Here is a 13,718-nt window from a genome sequence, read left to right as displayed (position 1 = left end):
GTATTCACCCTATCCATGCCCCTTACAAATGTCTATAATTTTGAGGAGAAAATGAGGACTGCAGATGCTAGACATCATTCCTCTTCCCCCACCCCCCCCACTTTATCCAAGTCCCATGCCTTCAACTCAGCACCGCCCTCTTGACCTGTCCATCAACTTTTCAATCTATCAGCTCCACCCACTTCTCCAACCTATCCATCGCCAAACCGTTATTACCCGATGCCTGAAGGAGGACCGCCTCATATTCTGCCTTGCGATCCTGCAACCACACTGGCCAAATGTGGATTTGAACAGTTTCCTCACCTCCCCCACTTTATCTCAGTCCCAAGCCTCCAACTCGGCGCTGCCCTTCTGACCTGTCCATCATTTGTCCTATATATCTGCCCCCCTACTCCACCACCCCCTCAACACACACACACCTTCATCTAACTATGGCATTCTCAGCTACCTTCTCCCCCAACCTCACCCACTTTCCATTTATCTCTCAGCACCCCCAGCCCACAAGCCTCGTTCCTGATGAAGGGCTTATGCCCAAAACGTCAATTCTCCTGCTCCTTGGCTGCTGCCTGACCTGCTATGGTTTTCCAGCACCCCACACTCTGCATAATATTAAGGTAATTGGAGGAAGGTTTTGGGGAGATGTCAGAGTAGGTTCTCTACTCAGATAGTGGTGGCTGTGTGAAATGCACTGTCAACAGTGGTAGTAGAGTCAGATACATTAGGGACATTTAATTGACTCTTGGATAGGTACATGAAAGTTAGTACAATAAATGGTATGTAGGTCAGTCTGATCCTAGAGTAGGATAAAGGGCCAGTACTGCATCGAGTGTCGAAGGGCCTGTACTGTGCTATGTACCTAAGTAGAGTCAAAAGTTTTGTTTTATCAGCTGTACAGTCAGATCTGAGCAAACGAGGACATGCAGGTCATACTGCGCTTAGACAGAGTGAGGCGTACAGGGTTACAGCTGCACAGGGGCTGCGCAGAAGCAAGGTCAACATTAGATTTCAAATTGGAGAGCTCCATTCAGCAGTCTAATAATGGCAGGGAAGAAGCTATTCTTGAACCTGTTGGTACAGTGTTCAAGCTTCTGTATCTTCTGCCTGACAGAGGATGGTGCAGGAGATCATTCCCAGGGTGGGAGGGGTCTTTGAGGTTGGCAGCCTTTCCACGACAACGAGAAGTGCAGATGGATTCCATGGATGGGAGGTTGGCTTCCGTGATGGATTGTGCTGTGCACACAACCTTCTGTAGTTTCTTCTGGTCCTGGGCAGAGCAGTTGCCGTAGCAGGGCAAGATGCAACCAGATACATGGCTTTCTATGGTGTATCTGTAAATGTTGGTGAGTGTCATTATGGATGTGCCGAATTTCTTAAGCATCTTGAGGAAGAAAAGGCGTTGTTGTGCCTTCTTGACCATTGCATGGGTAGGTTTAGATATTTAGCCACTCCTTTCTCATTCTTACCATCTCCTTTACTTGATGCAGTCACACAGTCAGTTTCATACCTTGTGCTAATCTTTTTAGAAGGTCTTCTTCAGAAGGATAAAATATTACGAGGGGCAAAGGTAGTGTACATACATAATATGAAATCTTTAAACTTGAATTCATTTTAAAGAGTGGAACAACGTATTTATGGTAAAAATGGGTAAATTTAACAGGTTTATGAAGGGTGAGAGTGGGAAGTATGTGGAGGTGCATGTTAAAACAGGCCCGAGTCTGCATGGCTTTGACAAGAGGAGGTCATGTCTGACAAATCTATTAGGATTCTTTAAGCATGTAATGAGTAAGTTAGACAAAGGGAGAGCCAGTGGACGTGAGCGATTTGGATTTCCAGAAGGCCTTTGACAAGGTGCCGTGCAGGAGGCTGCTAAATAAGATGAGTCCCTGGTGTAGGAGCAAGGTACTGGCACGGATCGAGGATTGGCTGACTGGCAGAAGGCAAAGAGTTGGCATAAAGGGGTCTTTGGAGTTCCAAAGGGGTCAATGCTGAGAATGCTGGGACAGGTCAGGAGAATGTATTCCATTTGCCCCTTCTGTGACCAATGTGGTAAAGTCTGTGGGGGAGTAAAGGATTATACCATTCAGAGGGGCACGATTGTATCATTCAAAGGTGGAGGTGTGTGGAGGAGGGAAAGGGAAGGGGAGGATTGTACCATTCACATCACGGGGTGTGGATTGTACCATTCACAGGGAGAATTATTTATTTTTATTTTTCAGAATTTCCAGGATACAGGACATATGCCAATTTTACCTCCCAGAAATCGACTGAAACTGGGTGCACTAAAAAAATCCAGCAGGAAGATTATCAGTTAAAAAGGTCTAGTTTCGGTCATAGCAGTTATAGACTTCTGGAGTCACACCGCACAGAAACAGACACTTCAGTTCAACTCATCCATGCCGACCAGATGTTCCAATTTGGCCCAGTCCCAAGTTCCAGCATTTGCTCCATATTCCTTTAAATCCTAACTATTCATCTAGACACCTTTTAAATGTTGTAATTGTACCCATCTCCACCACTACCTCTGGCTGCTCATTCCATACACGGTCTACCTTCTGCGTGAAAACGTTGCCCCTTAGTTCCTTTTTAATTCTTGTCCCCTCTCATCTGAAACTTATGCCTTCTAGTTTTGGACTCCTCCATCTTGGGGGAAAAGACCTTGGCTATTCGCTCTATCTGTGATTTTCATGATTTTATAAACCTTTCAGGTCACCCCTCAGCCACCTCCACTCCAGGGAGAACAGCCTCAGCCGAGTCAACTTCTCCCTGTAGCTCAAATCCTCCACCCTGACAACATCCTTGTAAATCTTTTCTGAAGCCTTTCAAGTTTCACAACATCCTTCCAAGAGGAAGGATGCCAGAATTGTACACTTATTCCAAAAGTGGCCTAAACATTCTCCTGTACAGCCACGACATGACCTCTCAAATCCTATACTCAATACTCTGACCAATAAAGGAAAGTATACCAAACACCACCTTCACGATCCTATCTACCTGCAACTTCACTTTCAAGAAACTGTGAACCTGCACTCCAAGGTCTCTTTGTTCAACAACTCTCCCTTGAGCCTTACCATTAAGTGTAGATGTGCTGCTCTGATTTGTTTTTCCAAAATGCAGCACCTCGCATTTATCTAAATTAAACTCCATCAGCCACTCTTCAGTCCATTGGTACATCTGATCAAGATCCCATTGTAATCTGAAGTAACCTTCCTCGTTGTTCACAACACTTCCAATTTTGGTGTCATCAGCAAACCTACTAACTATACATCCTATGTTCACATCCAAGTCATTTGCATAAAAAAAATACAGAAAGTAGTGGACCTAGCACCGATCGTTGTGGCACTCCACTGGTCATAAGCCTCCAGTTTGAAAAACAAGCCTCCACCACCACCTTCTAACTTCGAGCCAGTTCTGTATCCAAATGGCTATTTCTTTCTGTATTCCATAAGGTCTAACCTTGCTAACCAGTCTCCCTAGAGGAACCTTGTCAAACAGCTTACTGAAGTCCATATAGATCATGTCCTTTGCTCTGCTCTCATCAATCTTCTTTGAGTGCTTTGAAGAAGTAACAAATCAAGTTTGTCAGACATGATTTCCCATGCACAAAGCCATGCCGACTATCCCTAATCAGTCCTTGCCTTTCCAAATGTGTGTAAATCCTGTCTCTCAGGTTTCACTCCAACAACCTGTCCACCACCAATGTCAGGTTCCCTGGCTTTTCCTTATCACCTTTTCTTAAATAGTGGTACCACGTTAATATTTTCCGGTACCTTACCTGTGACTATCAATGATACAAATATTTCAGCAAGGGGCCCGACAATCACTTCCCGTAGCCTCCCACAGAGTTCTCGGGTACACCTGATCAGGTCCTGGAGATTTATCCACCTTCGTAATTCATGACATCCAGCACCACCTCCGCTGTGATATGGACATTTTTTAAATGTTATAATCTATTTCCCCTACATTCTATATTTTCATGTCCTTCTCCAGAGTAAACATTGATGCAAAACACTCGATTAATATCTTCCCCATCTCCTGCAGTTCCACACATTGGCTGCCTTACTCATCGTTGATGTGCCCTATTCTGTCCCTAGTGACCCTTTTGTCCTTAATGCATTTGTAAAAACTCTTTGGATTCTCCTTAACCCTATTTGCCAAAGTTATCTCATGTCCAGTTTTTGTCCTCCAGATTTCCCTTTTAAGTACATTCCTACTACCTTTATATTCTAAGGATTCACTCAATCTATCCTGTCAATACCTGACCTATGCTTCCTTCTTTTTCTTTACCAAACACTCAATTTCTCCAGTCATCCAACATTCCCTACACCTACCAGACATTCCTTTCACCCTAACAGGAATATACTGTGTCTGGACTCTCGTTATCTCATTTCTGAAGGCTTCCATTTTCCAGCCGTCTCTTTACCTCCCCAACAGCTTTTGAAAGTTCTTGCCTAACACTGTCAAAATGAGACATTCTCTAATTTAGAATTTCAACTTTTAGATTTGATTTATCCTTTTCCTTCACTATTTTAAAATTAATAGAATTATGGTCGCTGGCCCCAAAGTGCAGCCCCACTGACACCTCAGTCAGCTGTCCTGCCTTATTTCCCAAGAGTAGGTCAAGTTTTGCACCTTCTCCATAGGTATATCCACATACTAAATCAGAAATCTTTCTTGAACACGCTCAACAAATTCGTCTCCATCTAAACCATTAAACCGATGGCAGTCCCAGTCTATGGTTGGAAAGTTAAATCCCCTACCATAACCATATAAGGGGAAATGAGTTTAAAACTGGGCACAATCCTCCAGGTGCAGTTTCAGCAATGCTATGTTTGGTTGCAGCAACACTTCCTTCCCTTTATGTTCTATTCCTTTCGCGATAAAAGTGAATGCTGCATTCACTTTCTTTATTATCTACTGTACCTGCAAGCTAGTTTTATGTGACTCATTAATGAGGATACCCAGATCTCTCTGCACCAGATCATCCCAAACCCTCTATTAGATAATAGGTTGCTTTGATGTTTTTTTTGACCAAAATGCATGACCTCACACTTATCCACCTTAAACCCCATCTGCCACATTTTGACCCACTCTCCTAACCTATCTAGATCCATTTGAAAGGTTTGTATTTCCTCATTGCAATTTACCATCGCGCCTCTTTGTGTCATCTACAAATTTGGCAAATGAGCCTTTTATCCCTGTATCCATGTCACTAATGTAGATTGTAAATAGCTGGGGTCCAAGGACCCAACCCTGTGGCACCTCACTAGTTACACCTTGCCATCCAGAAAAAAAGCCATCAATTCAGACTGTCTGTCTTCTGCCCTTCAGCCAGTCACCTATCCAAGCTGATAAATCAGCCCATATTGCATATGATCTAACCTTGCGAATAATGCTTTGAGTGGCACTTTAGCAAATACCTTCTGAAAAGCCAGATATATTACAACTACAGGATCCCTATTATCCACTTGTTACATCTATGAAGAACTTAGTCAAATCTGATTTGCCCATCATAAAACCATGCTGACTCTGATGGATAGAGTTTTGACTTTTCAAACGTCCTGATATTGCTTCCTTGATAATTGAGTCTAACACCTTCTCAACAACAGATGTTAAACTAACTGGTCTGCAATTTCCCACATATTGCCTGCCTCCCTTTCTGAATACAGGCATTACATTAGTATTTTTCCAATCCACTGGAACCATAAGATATAGGAGCAGAAACTAAGTCATTCAATCATGGCTGAAACGTTTCTCAAGTCCTTTCTCCCCATAACCTTTGATCACCTTGACAATCAAGAACCTACCTATCTCTGTACTAAATAAACTCAATGAATCTTTCTCATGTCTGGGGAATTTCGGAATATTATAACTAATGAATCCACAATCTCCACTTCCACTTCCTTTAGTACCCTAGGATGTAGGCCATCAGCCTCAGGGGATTTGTTTGCCCTCAATCTTTATGGTGTACCTATCGACGCTGATTGTTTAAGTTCTACCTTTTCTACAGCCTTTGACTTGCTTGTTCCAATACGAATCTGGTTTCCAGCATCTGCAGCCATTGTTTTTACCTTCTTTCGTAATTTACCTGACCTATTTCTATTCATTTTTAAAATCCCTTTGTTTGTGTCTGGAAGTTTCCCGATGTTTCAGCTTTCCAAAGGTCTGGAGTAACATTCCTGAACAGGCTGGAAATTAAAAAGCAACACACCTTTCAGGAGGCTGGGGGCGGGGAAAACCAACCCCCATTGTCCCCTATTGGTCGGAGGACTCCCATGGCCACGCCCCCTCAGTTGGTGACGACGCTGCCTAGACCACGCCCCCTGCATGTTGGCGCATGTGCAGTGTAGGTCCCGCGGCCGGACAAAGCCAGTGTGACTGAGTGTGGGAGAGGAATGGCGCCGGCGGCTGAAGGAACAAGAACAGAAACCGCTGGAAAAGCTGAGCAGGTCCGGCAGCTCGTGTTGAGAGAAATGTGAGGACGTGTTTCGGGTCCGGGGATCCTTCTTCAGAACAGGACCAGGTTTCAGAAACATCCCGGGGAGGTCGCCAGGTCCGAGCGCCAAGACCTGGCTCCTGCCCCCGGGGAGAGGAGACAGTGAGACAGGGTAGGATTGGGAACCGCGGGAGGAGGGAGACTGGGGAGTTTATAAACTCCTAGGGGGAGGCCGCAGGCCGCGAATAAAAGCCCCACAGGCCCAGTGTTTACTTCACCGGGGAAGGAGCTCTCGGGTTGCCCGGCAACCAGCCGCCAGCTTTGTGAGGGTCAGGCACATGTTGTCTTGGGACGGGGTTGTTGGATTGTTGTATAATGTTGATCTCCTCTGTACTTTTAATCTTGAATATTTTTAAAATGTACATTGGCTTCAATTTATGAATTCTAAGTACAGAAGCAAAATATAAACATCTCCTTGCATGCATCCCAACATGTGCATAGGACCTAAGACTGTTTAAAAATTTACTGAGGTGCTGAATCAATAGCTCTTTCCCTTTTGATTAATGAAGGTGGTGCCCAGCAGACTCCTGCTCACAGTCGGTGTCAGCCTTTATGGGAGAGATAGGATAGCAAAACCGAGACACCAATGTAGCCAAGTAATCTGAAGTCACACTTTGGTGCTTTTATCGCCTCAAACGCATGCCATTCAGAATAATGTCAAGGCTATAGTGGTACCAGGCTCCCCAAGACAGCAGGATGGACAACAAAGAGGAGAGCTGAAGTGTTATCCTTATCAAGCCTGTAACGTCTTCACAAATCTCCAACAAGTTAGTTAAATGCAGTGTCCCGTCAGAAATCCCATGCAGACACTTCCTACTCAATCCACCTTTCTCCATGTGACTACTAATTTTGACCAGAATAAGTATTACTGGAAGCTTCTCCACCAAATTTAAACTGGCAGGTGGGACTAGATAGGGTTGGGATATCTGGTCGGCATGGACGGGTTGGACCGAAGGGTCTGTTTCCATGCTGTACATCTCTATGACTCTATAATTGCTGAGATTAGCTTTACAACCTTTCTTAAACCAGGCTGCAATGTTTGCAGTTCTCCAGTCTTCTAGCACCATCTCCAAGTCCATGGGAGACTGATAAATTATGGCTTCCACAATTTCTGTCGTTCCTTCCTTCAAGATTGTTGGATGCATTTCATGAGTGCCTTGTCAAACTTTAAGTACCAAAGGCTTATCGAAGACTTCTTTCATGTTAATTTTGAACTCTTGGGAGGTCATGTTGCGGCTGTACAGAACATCAGTTAGGCCACTGTTGGACTATTGCGTGCAATTCTGGTCTCCTTTCAATGAAAAGATGTTGTGAAACTTGAAAGGGTTCAGAAACGATTTACAAGGATGTTGCCAGGGTTGGAGGATTTGAGCTATAGGGAGAGGCTGAACAGACTGGAGCTGTTTTCCCTGGAGCGTTGGAGTCTGAGGGGTAACCGTATAGAGGTTTACAAATTTATGAGGGGCATGTATATGATAAATAGACAAAGTCTTTTCCCTGGGTTTGGTCTGTTTCCATGCTGTACATCTCTATGACTCTGTTGGTTGCATCTGTAAGATCCTGAATCAGCACCTTGAGGAGAATTAGAGCGGAGTGAGAACAGAGGGGGAGAGAGAGTGGGATGGTGCTTTCAATTTTGTGGAATAACAAAAGAAAAGTATAATCTGCAGAAAGTAGAATTGCTTGTTCAGAATTGTTACCCTGAACTGTGTGATGACTTTTGTAATCTCTTTTTACAGATTATTTGAAGATCTGAAGAAGGAAATTTCAAAATCGACAGATGAAGGCCTCATGCCCGAAGCATTGACGCTTCTGATCCTCGGATGCTGCCTGACCTACAGTGCTTTTCCAGCGTCACACTTTTGAACTCTTGACTCTCCAGCATCTGCAATCCTCACTTTCACATCAATGTCTGACAGTGACACTGGGACATCGGGACTGCAACGATTTTTGACTGTGATTCTGTGAGAGGGAGCAAAGTGTTTACTTCCTGTTCGAGTACATTTTCAGAATCGGTGGGACTGGATGAGAGACCCTACGTTGCAGCGCAGTGAGTATGGATCCTGAAACAGTTATACGGCCTAGAAAGAGGAATTCACGGCAGGGTGGGGCTGTACCCACGTTTTGTGCAGCTGAAGCTTCGGCCATGGAGAAACCCGAGGAATCCCGCACTGTGAAGAAACCGTGGAACTGTGGCGACTGTGGTAAAGGCTTCTGTGCCCCGTCTGCTCTGGAGACTCATCGGCGCAGTCACACCGGTGAGAGGCCCTTCAGCTGCCCCGAGTGCAGGAAGGGTTTACCCAGGCATCCACCGTGCTGACCCACCGGCAGGTCCACACGGGGGAGAGGCCTTTCAGCTGCCCTGAGTGTGGGAAGGCCTTCAGCAATTCCTTCGCCCTGCTGAGGCACCAGCGAATCCACAAGGGGGAGAGGCCACTCTCCTGCCCCGAGTGCAGGAAGGCCTTCAGTGATTCCTCCCACCTGCTGACCCACTGGCGGGTCCACACAGGGGAAAGGCCCTTCAGTTGCTCCGAGTGCAGGAAAGCCTTTACCCAGGCCTCTGCCCTGCTGATCCACCAGCGGCTCCACACAGGGGAGCGGCCCTTCAGCTGCCCAGAGTGCGGTAAAGGCTTCAGCGACTCCTCCACCCTTCAGACCCACCAGCGGGTCCACACGGGGGAGAGGCCCTTCAGCTGCTGTGAATGCGGGAAGTGCTTTACCCAGGCCTCTGCCCGGCTAAGACACCAGCGGTCCCACACCGGGGAGAGGCCCTTCAGGTGCCCCGAGTGCGGGAAGGGCTTTGCTCGGGCCTCCAACCTCCAGACCCACCAGCGGATCCACATGGGGGAGAGGCCCTTTAGTTGTCCCAGGTGCAGTAAGGTGTTCACCTGCTCCTCCCACCTGCAGAGGCACCAGCAAGTTCACGTACCATAGCAGGGGCATTGAAGGAGTGACGGCTGAGTGCCATTATCGACTGGAGTATTAACCCAGTTCCGGTGTCTCCTGGGTTCGAATCCTGCCATGGCAGATGGTAAAATTGGAATTCAGTGAGTAATCTGGAGTTCCAAGTCTAATGATGAAGCCATTTTTGGGGGGAGTTGGGGTGAAGGGGGTGGGAGAAAACCCCCATCTGATTCACTCACGTCGTTTATCGGGAAGGAAACTACCGTTGTGGGAAAGGATTCACTCAGTCGTCCCAGCTGCATCCTTTACCCTGTCTGGCCTATGGTTGAATCCACCCTCCACCTCCCCCCCCCCCCCCCCCCCATCCTCTTCCCCCATCCCAATTCTCTCCCCCACTGGGCCCCTCCCTCTCCCCAGCAAATGAACAGGGAGAAACCTACTTGGATACAGAGTATACGTTGAAATTGCTGAGTGAGGCAATACTTCGTACAGGTTAAGAAAGGGAGTGTGTGCGCTTTAACCTTGAGCTATTTTTAAATGAAAAGCTACTTTTTCTACGCCTTTTTGCTGAGGGGAATCTGAAGCTGTAACAAAGTTGGGTCACAATAAAGGGTTACCTGAACTTACCGCCAGGCTCAGATTCTCATTGAAGGCTTTGAGCTTCAAATGGTTTTTGTTTTAAACCTGTTGATCTCTTTCAGCCTCCTGCACTAATTTTCCAATGTCGTGTATCAGATGGAGCAGTGAATGAGTAGCTAGTATTGTTGGAAATTGCAAATATTTCAGGAGTGCAGGTACTGTGTCATTTTATCGGCATTGTAAAGTTTACTGGCAGCACCAGGAGGTGTGGGCTGTGTTAATTAGAAATGATGTGGAGTTGCTGGTGTTGGACTGAGGTGGATAAAGTTAAAATCTACACAACTCCAGGTTATAGTCACAACAGATTTATTTGGAAGCAATAGCTTTCGGAGCACTGCTCCTTCATCGGGTAGCTGTTGAGCAGGATCATAAGACATAGAATTTATCGCAAAACATTACAGTGTTATGCAGTTGATAAGATTTCATGAACAAGTCCAGTTGCAATTCAGTCTTTCATCTTTTAGAATGGGTTACAGGTTTCGGTTCATTAACATGTGTATCCCAAAACTACTTTTAAGTCACATTCTCCCGATGACTTAAGATTTTATAAAATTAGGTGACATCTCAGCTCAGACAATGCAAGAAAGGTGTGAGGTTCAAGTCTGTCTGTATCCCAGTCCTGAGTCACACATGTTCTATTTCCAAAGTAGGAATTTATAAAATATTACATAGATTGACTGCCTGCAGATTGTGTTTTGCTCAAATAGCACAATGTATGTGCAAATGCAAATTCACTGCATAGGTTTGTGTGTGCGCATGAGAGAGAGAGAGAGAGAGAGAGAGAGAGAGTGTGTGTTTGCATGTGCATGCTTGAGAAAGTGTGTCGATGCAATGGAGTATAAGCCTGTGAGAGGGTGTGTGCATGGATTTGAGTGTGCGAGGTGTATGTGTGTGAGAGAGGGTCTGCGTGACTGGGTGTGTATGTGTGCGTGTGGGAGTGAGAGACAGTGTTAAGTGTAGTGTGATCACCCAAGGTCCCGGTTGAGACCGTCCTCATGGGTTCCAAACTTGGCAAATGCCTCTTCTTGGCCAGTAGAAACAATTCAGCAGTTATTGGGTGGCATGGTGGTTCAGTGGTTAGCAGTGCTGCCTCGCAGCACCAGGGATCCGGGTTCGATTCCACCTCAGGCAACTGTCTATGTGCAGTTGGCACATTCTCCCCATGTCTGCATGGGTTTCCTCCAGGTGCTCCAGTTTCCTCCCACAATCCAAAAGATGTGCAGGTCAGGTGAATTGGCCATGCTACATTCCACATAGTGTTGGGTGCATTAGTCAGGGGTAAATATAAGGTAGGGGAACAGGTCTGGGTGGGTTACTCTTTGGAGGGTCAGTGTGGATATTTTGGGCCAAAGGGCCTGTTTCCATATGGTAGAGAATCAAATCTAATCTACACACACACACATTGGAGAAGGCAGGGTGAGACTTGTCTTTCACTTTGCAGAAGGTGGGAGGTTCTGGATGCTGTGATTCAGGGTAAACACATGCTGGATGACCTTTGGCTCAGAGAGATGGAGTTGGAAGCCAGGCTGCAGACACGTCACGGGGAAAGGTAACCGGACCCTTTATTCCAGGAGATGGTCATTCCCCTCTGGACAGAGCCTTCTGATTAGGTCAGTGGACAGGGTCAGAAGGGTGGGAGTGTGAATCACACAGGTAAAGGGGATCTGAGATTGGGAGGCAGGGGGAGGAGCTAACTGGCTGAGTGGTGGGGGGGCGCTGGGGGTAAGGGGCAGAATATTGACAGGTGATTGTCGTCTTTCTCTGAAGTTAGCAGTAGGAGGCTAGATGGCATCGGTGTCTGTCTGGCACCAGGTTCAGGAACTGTCGTGCTCAGGACTGGAGAAGTGGGAAAGGGAGGCTGCAGTGGGTGTGGTCCACAAATCTCAGGACGGCAGAGCCTCTGCTGAGGGCGCATGAGAAGTCAGAAGCTATAAAGATAAAGCAGAACATCAAAGCTCTGGGTGGCATGGTGGCTCAGTGGTTAGTACTGCTGCCTCACAGGGCTGGGTTTGATTCCAGCCACAGGCGACTTTGGCACACTGTCCCCCTTGTGTCTGCGTGGGTTTCCTCCAGGTGCTCCGGTTTCCTCCCACACTCTAAAGATCTGCAGTTTAGGGTGGATCAGCTGTGCTGAAGTGTCCAGGGATATGCATTTTTGGGTGCGTAAGCCATGGGGAACTGCAGGGTTGTATGGTAAGTGGGTTGGTTTGATGGGATGCTGTTTGGAAGGACAGTGTGAGATGAATGGGCTGAATGGCCTGCAGGGATTATGTGATTCTACTGCTTTAGCCATTTTGTATATTGAGAAATGATTACTGTGGTCCTGGGGAAGGTGGGATTTGTAGTGTCACTGCCCTCTGTCCATTCTCCTTCTGTCCCCTTGTCCATTTTGTCTCTCTTGACACCCTCAACCATTCTCTTTCCCCACCACCTGTTATTTCTCGTGCCTCCATCCCTCTTTGATCGCTGTATCAAGCCCTTCTAAGAAGAGAGAGAGACAGATGGTGATGACTCTACCTGGGAGATGGGGATGCACGAGAAATGGCTGATCTTTAACATTGAGAATAGCATGTTCAATTCTATTTTTTTAAAAAAAGCTGCAGACATCTTTCTGAAACTTGTGTTGAAATTTGTAAAATTTAGCCACAGTTGAGGACAGGCTGTGAGGAGGTTGAGAAACATTGGCACCATCTCGTGCTCCCGCGAGGAGGTTGAGCAATTCATGAACTTCACCAACACATTCCACCCTAACCTTAAATTTATCTGGACCACCTCTGACACCTCCCTCCCCTTCCTGGACCTCTCCATCTCCATTAATGATGACCGACCTGACACTGACATTTTTTTCTACAAACTCACCGACTTCCACAGCTACCTGGATTACATCTCTTCCCACCCTACCTCTTGCAAAAACGCCATCCCATATTCCCAATTCCTCCGCCACCGCCATATCTGCTCCCAAGAGGACCAGTTCCACCACAAAACACACCAGATGGCCTCCTTCTTTAGAGACCGCAATTTCCCTTCCCACATGGTTAAAGATGCCCTCCAATGCATCTCGTTCACATCCCGCACCTCCGCCCTCAGACCCCACCCCTCCAACCGTAACAAGGACAGAATGCCCTGGTGCTCACCTTCCACCCTACAAACCTTCGTATAAACCAAATCATCCGCCGACATTTCCGCCACCTCCAAACAGACCCCACCACCAGGGATATATTTCCCTCCCCACCCCTTTAGGCCTTCCGCAAAGACCGTTCCCTCCGTGACTACCTGGTCAGGTCCATGCCCCCCTACAACCCACCCTCCCATCCTGGCACCTTTCCCTGCCACCGCAGGAACTGTAAAACCTGTACCCTCACCTCCATTCAAGGCGCTAAAGGCCCCTTCCACATCCATCAAAGTTTTACCTGCACATCCACCAATATCATTTATTGTATCCGTTGCTCCCAATGTGGTCTCCTCTACATTGGGGAGGCTGGGCGCCTCCTAGCAGAGCGCTTTGGGGAACATCTCTGGGACACCTGCACCAATCAACCACACCGCCATGTGGCCCAACATTTCAACTCCCCCTCCCACTCTGCCGAGGACATGGAGGTCCTGGGCCTCCTTCACCACCGCTCCCTCACCACCAGATGCCTGGAGGAAAACGCTTCATCTTCCGCCTCGGAACACTTCAACC

At 46.9% G+C, this 13,718-nt stretch overlaps 2 protein-coding genes across 2 annotated transcripts in view; both read left to right on the top strand.

Moving 5' to 3' along the window:
- Positions 1 to 6,361: 6,361 nt before the first annotated feature.
- LOC132808217 (zinc finger protein 271-like) overlaps positions 6,362 to 13,718 on the top strand; it is a 44,432-nt gene continuing 37,075 nt past the window's right edge. Inside the window, exons 1-2 of the mRNA XM_060822047.1 lie at positions 6,362 to 6,605; positions 8,233 to 8,751. The gene's annotated coding sequence lies outside the window, so the exon portion shown is untranslated. The remainder of the gene's footprint in view (positions 6,606 to 8,232; positions 8,752 to 13,718) is intronic.
- LOC132808218 (zinc finger protein 239-like) lies at positions 8,640 to 10,023 on the top strand. Its single transcript, XM_060822048.1, has 2 exons — positions 8,640 to 8,716; positions 8,758 to 10,023. The coding sequence occupies exons 1-2, from the start codon at positions 8,640 to 8,642 to the stop codon at positions 9,425 to 9,427; spliced, it is 747 nt and encodes a 248-aa protein (XP_060678031.1). The 3' UTR covers positions 9,428 to 10,023.

The sequence above is a fragment of the Hemiscyllium ocellatum genome (genome assembly GCF_020745735.1).
Source record: "Hemiscyllium ocellatum isolate sHemOce1 chromosome 27 unlocalized genomic scaffold, sHemOce1.pat.X.cur. SUPER_27_unloc_37, whole genome shotgun sequence".
Lineage (NCBI taxonomy): Eukaryota > Metazoa > Chordata > Chondrichthyes > Orectolobiformes > Hemiscylliidae > Hemiscyllium > Hemiscyllium ocellatum.
Note: the sequence above shows the minus strand (reverse complement) of the source record. Positions and strands in the feature narration are given on the sequence as shown.